At 47.3% G+C, this 11,975-nt stretch overlaps 1 protein-coding gene across 4 annotated transcripts in view; it reads left to right on the top strand.

The window, feature by feature from the left end:
- The first annotated feature begins 3,007 nt into the window (after window positions 1–3,007).
- LRCH1 (leucine rich repeats and calponin homology domain containing 1) overlaps window positions 3,008–11,975 on the top strand; it is a 188,818-nt gene continuing 179,850 nt past the window's right edge. For all 4 annotated transcript variants that reach the window (XM_079903022.1, XM_079903025.1, XM_079903024.1 and 1 more), the window contains exon 1: window positions 3,008–3,732. In XM_079903022.1, the coding sequence (XP_079759148.1) occupies window positions 3,429–3,732 (304 nt within the window). In that variant the 5' untranslated portion in view covers window positions 3,008–3,428. The remainder of the gene's footprint in view (window positions 3,733–11,975) is intronic.

Here is an 11,975-nt window from a genome sequence, read left to right as displayed (position 1 = left end):
ACAGGCTCTGGACACGCAGGCTCAGTTGCACATGGCTCACGGGCCCAGCCGCTTCGCGGCACGTGGGATCTTCCCGGACCAGGGCATGAACCCGTGTCCCCTGCATCGGCAGGCAGACTCTCAACCACTGTGCCACCAGGGAAGCCCATAAGTTTGATTCTTATAAGCCTGTCCACAACTCCATTTTCAGGTGAGAATAAAAGAGCTGGGTCTTAAATGAGGAAGGCTCTATGTGACCTGATATGTTTTCTGAGCACAAGAATTAAAAAAAGATAGGTTCTAAAATGTTTTGATTTATTGATGAAACTGATCAAGTTTCTCCTAATAGCCAATATTTTAAGCAGGAAATATTTCCATTTCCCCCATTTTCTCAATCATTTGAATTCTGTTAACTTTGAATGATTGGAAGGTACTAAAGGCAAAGCATGGAAAGAATCTGCTGCCATCATCCAAATAGTTTGTAAAAGATTATTTGTGGACCATCCAAAAATGAGGCTATACAGGAAAACAAGGGGGAATAAAGACGAAAATGTGGTAAATTAAATATATTAATCAGAACCCTTCGCTGCATTGACAGAAAACCAAATAAAATTGACTTAGGCAAACAGCAGAATGTATTATCAATACACTACTAGCTATCTCATAGAAACTAAAGATGTGAATTAGGAACAGTCAGAATCTAGGGTTTGGACACAATCAGGACCCTCGGATCCTCTGGGTGTTCCGTCCTATGGTCAGAAGGCCACTTCTGGAATAACCAAGATGGTTAGCTGGGTCGATGTAATAACACAGCTGTTATCAGAGGACTGTACGTAGGGTGTGGGGAGAGTGAAACAGGAAGAGGGTTCTGTTTTAGAAGAAACTGAACAAAGCAGAAACGTCCACCTTCTTAAAAAAATAGTGAAGAAACAAGACAGCAAGAGAAAACGGCTTGTCAAGTTTCTTGAATATTTATGAATAACCAAGATCACTTTCAAGGGTAAAGTACTCTCCCCCATTTGAAGGAAAAATTCCTTCATTCAAGGACATCATTTGTAAGATGCATCAACAAATGGCAGCCTGTAAAACACCTGGTCTATTGCGCAATGCTTAATTACTAATCTTCATTGTGCACTCATTATATGCAAAGTACTCTTGGATTCTGGGATATGGGGAAGAAGTTGCAAAGATGAATAAGTCCCTCCCTCAAGGAGTTTACATGTTAGTAATCTGGAGAAGATAAAGCAAGCTATAATAACAAGGTCAACCTAACATAAGAACAGATTACTACAAAGCAAATCCTGAACTTATATCCCATCTTTTCCTCTAAAAAAGAGTTTGTGGTCCTAAAAGAATTATGCTCTATATGATGCAACACCACAATTCACGGTCTGAATTACATTTGCAGTCGCCAGAAGATGTCCTCAACCATACCCTGCATACTGATCACACAGACTACCACCTGGTTTTAGCTGAAGACTTTCAAATGAAAATTTTTTCTGTGTTTCTCTGTTTCTCACTGGCTTTTTGGGAAAAGACCAGTGAGGAAAGGGAATGGTAGGTTATTTTTTATAAGTACACTTTCACTTTCATCATCATCATTATCATCATTATTATTTTCAAGCCTGGCTTTTAAAAGTCTGGGAGGCAGAGGAGAAAAAGTTGATGAGGGAAGAGGTTTTCGGGGAGGCTACCAGCAGGTGGCGCTTGTCTCCTCCTCCGAGGTTACAATGTTGGACTCATCCTAGAATCCTGGAGGACTCAAGGGCTACGTACTATGCACGCAGTCAATGCAAGTGACATAGATCACGCGGTACTTTAGATCCAGCCTGGTGCTCAGGCCACCACGTTTCTGCATCACTACTTAAAAAACCGCCTCCTCTACTCCAAGGGTTGAATTATTTTCGTACTGACCCGCATCCTCACTTCCCCTAGCTAAGTTGCTCACAGGGACGCTGCTCAAGCCTTGGGTATAGAGCAAAAATAAAGGCCCTAGAGAGTTGGAGCCAGAACTTCGGAAAGGAGTGGGACTTTATTAATCTTCCAGCTGGTCTGCTCTTAGGTTGTCAGATGTTCTGTCTCCGCTGGTGTGCCAGCGTTGGTCTGGGCAGAACATGAATTCGCTTGCAGGCGGACACATCAGCTCCCATGCCCCACAGGGGCTAGAAGAAGCGCACGAGGATACCTTGACAGTACCTGTGCGCAAGCTCCAGTTGTGACAGTTATTGGCTAGTTGGGGTCACTGACTTTCTGACCTTTCCAGCCCCACCCAGTTCTGGGCTCAGCCAGCCACAGCCAGCCCCTCTTTCTTCCTCATAGGACAATGGGTTCTGTCCACCATAAAAACGACCTGCGTTTTGAAAAGTCCTTCCTTTCCGTGTCTGTAGTTTTCTGCCATCGCTCAGAAAACCCTCTGCCTTACTCCTATTTCTTTGCAGCGAGGTGCGGCCCGGGAGGGCGTTTACAGGAAGGAGGGCAACCCTAGAGTCTGAAGGCTCCGCCTCTGACTGCATGGGTGAACTCAGACAAGTTTCTTTCTTTTCTTTTTTTTTTTTTTTGCGGTACGTGGGCCTTTCACTGTTGTGGCCTCTCCCGTTGCGGAGCACAGGCTCCGGACGCGCAGGCTCAGCGGCCATGGCTCACGGGCCCAGCCGCTCCGCGGCATGTGGGATCTTCCCGGACCGGGGCACGAACCCGTGTTCCCTGCATCGGCAGGCGGACTCTCAACCACTGCGCCACCAGGGAAGCCCTCAGACGAGTTTCTTAACTTCCTCTGTGGCCTGGGGGAAACAATTTTTCCGCTCACGGGGTCCCTGGATTAATGAGGTCACGAATACAGACCACCTGGACCAGAGAATGGCTCATCGTAGGTGCCCAAATGCCAGGGGTCGTCTGTTGGCCTGACCCCACAGTGAAAAACTGCCTCTCGGGGAACTCTGGGTCAAATAACCAGAATAATTTGCAAAATTGAGATAACCTCTCACCTCCCCGTGATCTCACGGCATCCAGCCCCCCACGTCCCCGGATAGCGGGGCCGAGCAGCAGGGCCACCGCAGCGGGCGGCGGAGGAAGGCGCGGGGCTAGACTGACGGCTCTCGGGTAGGAGGAGGAGAGAGCAGGCGGCGGAGGAGGGGAGAGCCGCCTAGAGGAGGGAGCAGAGGCGGGAGGAGACACATGCGCGCTGCCTGCCGCCGCCGCCGCCGCCGCCGCCGCCGCCGCAGTCCTCAGCTTGCCAGGGACAGGAAAGCTTCGAGACCGAGCTGCCGCTGCCGCCTCCCCTTCTCACCCCCCCCCATTCCGCGTGCCTCCCACACCCTCCTCCCCTTCTTCCAGCATCTCTCGGTGGAGCACTGCAGGGACTCGGCCCGGGCTGCCGTCTCCCCGACCCGGGGGAAAGCTGTGACCCCCGCCGCAGGAGCGGCAGGGCGGGGTGGGGGGCCCGGGAGAAGATGGCGACGCCGGGAAGCGAACCCCAACCTTTCGTCCCTGCCCTGTCAGTGGCTACTCTGCACCCCCATCATCATCCCCCCCACCACCACCATCAGCACCACGGAGGAGCCGGAGGCAGCGGCGGGGCCGGAGGAGGCGGCGGCGGCGGCGGCGGGGGCTTCAACCTGCCCTTGAACCGGGGGCTGGAGCGCGCGTTGGAGGAAGCGGCCAACTCCGGGGGGTTGAACCTCAGTGCTAGGAAACTGAAGGAATTTCCCAGGACGGCGGCCCCCGCGCACGACCTCTCGGACACGGTGCAGGCAGGTGAGAGAGGGCCGAGGGCGGGCAGTGGGCGTGGGTGGCTGTCTGGCTGGCTGTCGTCCCTTCCCCGACGCGGTAGCCAGTCTGAGATCTGGCCTTGCTGAGGGACCGGCGGCCCGTGCTCTCCCGAGGAAGGGACCCGCGTGTGCGCTGAGGCGCCGGGAGAGCCGGGCTGCTCCGGGACGCTCGGCCCGCTAGCGTGTGGGAGCGCGTGGGTCTCCGGCTCCCCACCCGCGGCGGCCGTGTGGGGGAAGTGGCCTCCGGGCTGTGACTTGCGGGCGCGCCCGGTGCGCGCAGTGAAAGTGGGAGGTTTCAGGCGGCCGCGGCCGTTTTCTGGGCCCCGCGTAGAGGCTGGGAACCCGGCCGCGGTGTCTGCGCCTCCGCTTTGCGTCGAGGCGTCGCCCGTCCTGGTGAGGAAACCCAGACAAAGGTGGCGCGCCCTCCGCCGACCCGAGGGCATCGGCGCGGTGCCGCGAGGCCCGCGCGGCGACATCACTGAGCGCTCCAGCAACTTGGTGCCGACTGCGAGGAGGTGCCGAGGCTTCTCCTTCCTGCGCCTGTGCGAGGAAGGAGCGGCCGCTGAATCGCCGCGAAACCGAATCGCCGCCACTTTGCTGGGGGGGGGGGGGCTCGGCTCCCCGGTTCTTTGCCTCTAGCTAACCGCCCACGCGGTTTGGTTCCTGCCACCGAGGCTACCTAGTTCTCAGTAACCCGAAATTTGCGGGGGCCCTGGAAAGAGACGGCATGGCATATTAAAAAAAAAAAAAAGAATAATTAAAGTGAGCCGGTTTTCCTTCGTGAGCCCGACAAGTTGCAACTCGCGTCAGTGAGCATACAGCCTTTTCAAGTTATGTCATGTGTTGACATATTTCTGAGAGGTCTGCTTTCTCTTTGGTAGTTGGAGTTACTGGAGTGGGATCTATAAACAGGAAGGAGGCTGCTGGAATGCGATTCAGGCCTTGGGATCCCTACAGAACTGACTCGGTTCCCGACCGTCCGGTTTCAGCTCCTTGGGGGAGGGTTTGTATCTTGGCAAGCGCCCAGCATTTCTCAGAGCAGTGGGTGCTCCGTTTTGGAACCACCGCCCAGACCTCGTGGCTGTCATCACATCAAGGGCCGAGTGTCAAACCCCTAGGATCCTGGACGGCATGACTGTCAGCTCCAGATCTCCCAGTTTCCTCTCCTGCGGGAAGAGGGGTTCGGGCGAGGGGGCAGACAGTTGCCTTTTGGAGCTAGGTTTCCAATGCTCCCCTCCTTTAATTCAGCAAACTTTTATTGAGTCCTAACGAATATTTAGCCAGAGTTCTGAGTTCACTGGAGGCAAAAAGGGCTCTTAAGGGTCATTAAACTTTGTAATTTGGATTCAGGGATAGTCAGAAATGGGCATGAAGGAGGGAATTTCCAGAGTTGAGCTGTCAACAGCTGGGGAGTCTCTTGATAGGACTTCTTAGTTGCATTTTCTCAAGTGGAAGTTATTCCAAGAATTGCCTGAATCATTAACTTAAAAAAAAAAGTCCGTTGTTAAGTTCGACTTCCCTTTTGCTGTAGAGTGTACAGTGAGCTGTGGAAGGATTGGATACGACTGCAGAAAATGGAGCTGGCATGACCAATAATAATATGTGTTTGTCGTCCAGGATGGGGGCATTGAAAGTTGTTCCTCTAATTCAGTTATGCTGACGTTTATTTCAAGATGGGTGAACTGCTCTGTTGGCATTTCTTTGAGAAGACCCGTGCTTTTTAAAAAATAATTAATTAATTAATTTTTTTGGCTGCCTTGGGTCTTCGTTGCTGTCTGGGCTTTCTCTAGTTGTGGTGAGCATCATTGCAGCGCGAGGGCTTTTCTTTTGTTGCAGAGCACTGGCTCTAGGGCCGGGGGCTTCAGTAGTTGTGGCTCAGTTGCTCCAGGGTGTGTGGAATCTTCCCTGACCAGGGCTCGAACCCGTGTCCCCTGCATTGGCAGGCGGATTCACAACCACTGCGCCACCAGAGAAGCCCAAGACCCATGCTTTTAAAAGCAGAGACCACCTCTTTCAGTGAAGGCCTTACCATTTGAGGCACGGCAGTGCTTAAAAATATTTTGTTCTCTCTTGCTTGCTTGTGGCGAGCTGTGGTTGTGAATTCCGCAGGTTTTAATTATGAGCCCCACTTGCGCGTGTTTGATGCTCAGAAAATTCTAACTAGTTGAAACTTGGAGGCTTAACTCGCTGTCAAAAAAGGCAGTGTTAATTATGGGAGGGGGAGTGTCACTGAAGTTTGTAGAAAAGTTAGGAAAATCCTATAAAGATAGAGAGAATTCAATGTAGACAGCTATTTTACATGAAATTTCAGTACCTGAATGTGTTAAAGAGTTGCTTTTGCAAAAACATCTTTGCCTCAGGTCAAAGCTGGGTGTAAACCAAATGTATTCTGCCCTTTGTTCTATTTACCGAGCACTGTTCCTTATTTGGAAGAGCAAAACTCAAAATAAAGCATGAGTTGAAATTACCTCCGTTTGCACAGTGTTGACCTTTCCTGCGTATAAAGAGTTCTAGTAGAGTGGAGTGTATGAACAGTAACATATACAATAAAGACAGTGGTTTCTCTGGGGTTAAAATGTAGTTTACAGAATATCTCTTAAGATCAGAAAGACATATGAAGATCCTTAAAGACCTAAGATGTAAAGTGGACTTTTTCATAAATTTTGGAAGACAGCGAGTGACATGGAAGGCTTTTTCTCACTGTTCAGTTGTATAATACAGACCATTTGGTTTATGCCTTGTAAAAGTAACTCTTCTGGCAGCCCACCTAAGCAGAACTGCACTCTTGGGCAATGTAGCTTATCTGGACAGGAGTTGTGAAACCCCAGATGCAAACACAGAAACACAGAGGCCCTGGGCTGCTCAGTAGACGTTTAAGCTCTGTCAGTCAAGTGCATACATATTTTTCATAGGAAAAAAGCTCTCAGGCTCTCCGCCTCACTTTGAGCCTATCGATTTACTCATATTTGAGTGAAAATAGTTTGGTTGTATCAGGGTCTAGTCTTTTTGCAGGTGGGAAGGGGAAAGAAAGGCTGATCCACGCGGGTGTGGTGGAACAGGTGACACTGGCTGAATGGGAGAAACCTGGACAAAAGAGCCACAATGAGCACCGGGTGTGTGCTCTGCACTATCCCGCCCGGTCCTCCGTAGAAGCCAGTCAGATCCTCATGTACAGCTGGGGAGAGTTGAGTAATAGTTGCTGAAGATCATAGCCCTACTTAAATGGTGAATCAGGGATTGAACTCTGATGGTTTCACTCTAGTGTATATGTTTTTTTCTTTTTCTGCATTGGGTCTTCGTTGCTGCACATGGGCTTTCTCTAGTTGCGGCGAGCGGGGCTACTCCTCGCTGCAGGGAGCGGGCTTCTCGCTGCGGTGGCTTCTCTTATTGCGGAGCACGGGCTCTAGGTGCATGGGCTTCAGTAGTTGCAGCACGTGGGCTTAGTAGTTGTGGCTCGTGAGCTCTAGAGCGCAGGCCCAGTAGTTGTGGCGCACGGGCTTAGTTGCTCCGCGGCATGTGGGATCTTCCCGGACCAGGGCTCGAACCCGTGTTCCCTGCATTGGCAGGAGTATTCTTAACCACTGCGCCACCAGGGAAGTCCCTAGTGTATATGTTCTTGACCATATTCCTGTTAAGCAGGGAAGGGGTGGAGAGGAGCAGAATTTGGGAGGGTATCTGGAGATTCATTCAACCCACATTCATTCTGCAAGTACCCACCAAGCGCCCTAAGTGCCAGGTACTGTTCTAAGCACTAGGGATACAGCAGGGACCAACAGAGAATCCCTGTATCCCTTCTGATGGAGTTTTCATTCTACTTGGAGGTGGGTGAGGAGATAAATGAAGAAGTAGATTTTGCAGGTTGAGTAGGAAGAGTTATACTTCTAATATCTTTGTTTAGAAGTATACGTGCTGCTTCGTATTAAAGATGACTTATAGCAGCTTGTAACAACAACAGCACAAACGATGACTAGTAATAAATATCAACTGAAGCAGAAAATCTGCCCGATGAAAAGAAGTACAAAGATATGTGCATCAGGAAAGCAAACTTTTCTAGTGCTGATTTTTTTTTTTTTTTTTTTTTGGCTGCAATTGGTGTTTGTTGCTGCGCACGGGCTTTCTCTACTTGTGGCGAGCGGGGGCTACTCTTTGTTGCGGTGTGCGGGCTTCTCATTGCGGTGGCTTCTCTTGTTGTGGAGCACGGGCTCTAGGTGCATGGGCTTCAGTAGTTGTGCCACGTGGGCTCAGTAGTTGTGGCTCTCGGGCTCTAGAGTGCAGGCTCAGTAGTTGTGGCACACAGGCTTAGTTGCTCCATGGCATGTGGGATCTTCCGGGACCAGGGCCCGAACCCATGTCCTCTACTTTGGCAGGCAGATTCTTAACCACTGAGCCACCAGGGAAGTCCCTAGTGCTAATATTTTAAATAGTGTCATTTTGGGTTAAGGAAGTTCCAGAGGGTGTTTGTATGACAAATAAAGCAGATTGAAAAGAGGAGTAAGAAAAGAAAGCGTCTGTCTCAGGCTGATTGCAGGAGATCCTGGAAAATAAAAAGGAAGTTCTTGGATTTGATGTGCAGAATAGTTGTTGAAAGTTGGTCTCATTAAGGAGAGGGAGGGCTGTGTCATTGCGAATATCTTTTTGGGGTGGCTTGAAGCAGAGAAGTCTATATGGGAAATGAAGGGCTTCCCCAGCGCGGGGGACAAATACTCATCGAGGTCCTGTATGTGCCAGTGCAGGTGCTGGAGGAGGTGCAAAGTGTAAGACACGACAGGAGCGCCACGACAGGTCCAGGAAGCCACGGGACTCTCAAGGCAGGTCAAGGTGAGATGCCAATAGCGTAGATAGACATTGCAAAATTCAGGAACTAAAAGGCCATTTCAGTTAAATGAGTTAGGAAAGACTCATAGCAGAGGTGGGATTGGGCTCAGGTTTTGTAGGATGGCTAGGTTTCGGATGGAAGTGCACAGGCACATTCTGTGGTGGGAAAGATAGTTTGAACGTGTGGAGTGAGAACCTGACAGCCTGAGACTTGCTGAGAATAAAACAGTAAGAGAGGGCATTCAGGCCTGTGCTTCTGGTCACATTCTCCCACCCCACCGTCACCATGTAATGAGGTAACAGAGCACAGGGCTCTTAGGACCCTTTGAGGATGCTGGGGATGGCTGAGGCCTGGGATATGTCAGCCTGTGGGACTAATGCCCTAGTCTGTGTGAGACACCTCTCTCCAGTGTCTACAGAGGCAAAGAATCTTCTCTGAGATCTGTGGGCAGGCTTACCTGCTGAAGCCTGACTTTCCCCCGCCCCACTCCCATCCTGTAGCAACCGAATCCTTGGGATATTAGCATCCTTTAGTCTTTGGGATGTACCCAGGACTTGGTGATATCTATTTGGTCTCAAAAACCATTCCATTTCGGTCATAAAGATTTTTCATTACAAATGTAATGAAACTTGAAATCACATGTGTTTTCGTAGAACGTGTGTTCTTTTATAGTTATATCTTGTTTCAAATTATGCTTCTGCTATTGAACTAAATTTATTCGTCATTGCTGTAATGATTGTTTATTGTGGTAGTCATTTAAATGGCTACATTAATGACATATATTCTGAATACTTCATTCATAAACAATGAGTCACATCCTTTTCCTTCCTATTATTATTTTTTGCTTGTTGATCAGTTTCAATGCAGAGGACTTCTAATAGTAAAAGCTGTTAGAACTACTAAGACTCCATATAGATGATGTCTCTGAACCATATCCAGATGTGCTCGTCCACGTTTCTGTTTGTGGCAGAAACAATCTCCACAAACATACCTCTATTCTCATTGCTTGCATTATGGGCTGCTCTTTCTTGAAAAGGCAGAAGCACACTAATCATGTTCTAGAATGTTCTAGAATAACAGCATGTTCTAGAATAACAGCATACAACCATAGGCAACAAAACCTCTGGTAATTTTTGATCTGTGCCAGTTTATAAGGTCAGCCTAAGGTTTGACCTTCATCATTGAAAGAATTCTACCGGATTGTTTGTCAGTCACTGCGACATCTCATTTGATTTTTGGTGAGCGTATGTTATTAGGCAAAAATTCGGCACACCCCACTAATTAAAATTTTTAACTTCGATTGTTGACTAAGTTTTTTTTTTTTTTTTGAGTTTTGTTGCAAACTTAAATTTTTCATGCTGTGGTTTAGCAGTTCTTTGGTGTAAGCATTTAAAGGGTATTTTGAAATCCATGTTGGTGTTGATCAGTGCAGAGGTTAATTTCCTTTTGCTCTTGCTGTCCTACTGGTGTGAACAAAGGCTTTTTCTGTCCTGTTACTCAGCTTCATCATTACTTATTTAAGCATAAATTGTTTCCTTCTTTTGTGTGTACTTTTCTATTTTTCCCCTTTTTCATATCTGTTTGTCTACCTACCTACCTATATCTGTCTACCTATAGCTATAGGTATATCTATTTACCTATGTTTATAGGTATACTTATATACTTGTATTTATAGGTATATATCTATATCTATATAAATTTATGTAGGTGTGTGACTTGCTTAACCAAAAAAGAAAGCCCAGTTATATTTGCATATCTGATGCCTTTATTTATGTATAATTTATAGGAAGTCTAGAGGCATCTCTTATTGCTACAGTTCTTTTGTTGCATGAAAGTATTTTTTTTGTGCCAAAATTTTCATTTGCTCTATAAATTTCTATAGATAGAGATATAGGTATAAAGATGTTTTATCTTTAGGCTGGGCAGCATTTACTTTCTCTTCATCTCTTCCCAGAGTCATCTCCCCCAGGTGCCGTATTGAGTATGCTTTTTCAGAGACTTGGCAATTTCAATGGCAGAACTGCTATGAACTCTATTTAAGGTGCTTATAGGTTCATCAGTCAGACCACCTGACTTGAAATTTTGTCTGTGCCTCACAAAAACCTGTCTGTGATGCTACTTTCCAGATTTGGTTTAGCATTTTGGAAAATTAGACTTCTGCCTTAGAAAGACATCCGGGAAAACTGGCCTGGGCTTTGATCTGGTACTGCCACCAAGATCACCATTTGTGAACTCTTTCAGTGACTGTGTCACTTGTTGGAATTAAGGTAATTTGGTGTTAATTGCAGTGTTTATTTCAAATATAAAATTACAATCTATCATAAAAGGCTTAAGGATGTAAGACCCAAAACCCAGCTATATTTACATATCTGATGCCTTTGTTTATGTATAATTTATAGGAAGTCTAGAGGCCTCTGTTACCACTGCTGTTTTTTGTGGCATGGAAGTCTTTTTGCCACAGAATTTTCAGCTGCTGTTATATTTCAGACAAGTTTTTGTGTGTGTCGTGTGAATTGTTTAACGAAAAAAGAAAAAAAAAGCGAGGAAGAAAAGAAAAAATATGGAAAGTCAGGATTCCATGTAAGCCTTAGTTCAGGAAAACTAGGCCTGCCAATAAAGATGCAAGCTTGAAGCATGTCTGTGTTTTCTTCATCTTAATTTCAGAGTTCAGTAGTATTGCTTCCATAAACTGTAGTAAGAAGTCATACATTTGGAAGCCATCTGTTCCCACAGAGTAATTCAAAAATCGAGTGAGACTGTTTACATGAACAGAAAGTTGAGGAACTGTGAGAACGTGGCTTCTCTTGCTTTTACTCCATCAAGGCAGTAGGAGGGAAATGCCTTTATAGTTGGATTTCTGTGCGCTCGTACTTTTTCCCACCCCGTCCTCCTTCACTGGCCATAGAGGAGGAGTATAGGGGGGACAAAAAAAATCAGAGAACAACAGTGTTTGATTTGCATCACAGAAACATTTTATTTTTTTGCTTGATGAGACATTATTGCTCCTGTGTTAATATGATGTTGATACTGAGCCAGCTTAACTTATGGTACCTGGAACTTTTCCAGGATTTAAAAAAATTTTTTGCACTCATCTTCATTTTTTGTTGCTAGTATATAGCAATGATTATTTTATATAAATTTATTTTATTTAATTATTTTTGGTTGCATTGGGTCTTCGTTGCTGCGTTCGGGCTTTCTCTAGTTGCAGCGAGCAGGGGCTACTGTTCGTTGCGGTGCATGGGCTTCTCTTGCAGTGGCTTCTCTTATTGTGGAGCACAGTCTCTAGGCGTGCGGGCTTCAGTAGTTATGGTACGCGGGCTCAGTAGTTGTGGCTCGCGGGCTGTAGAGTGCAGGTTCAGTAGTTGTGGCGCACGGGCTTAGTTGCTCCGTGGCACATGGGATCTTCCCGGACC

This window comes from Stenella coeruleoalba, assembly GCF_951394435.1.
Source record: "Stenella coeruleoalba genome assembly, chromosome: 18".
NCBI lineage: Eukaryota > Metazoa > Chordata > Mammalia > Artiodactyla > Delphinidae > Stenella > Stenella coeruleoalba.
Note: the sequence above shows the minus strand (reverse complement) of the source record. Positions and strands in the feature narration are given on the sequence as shown.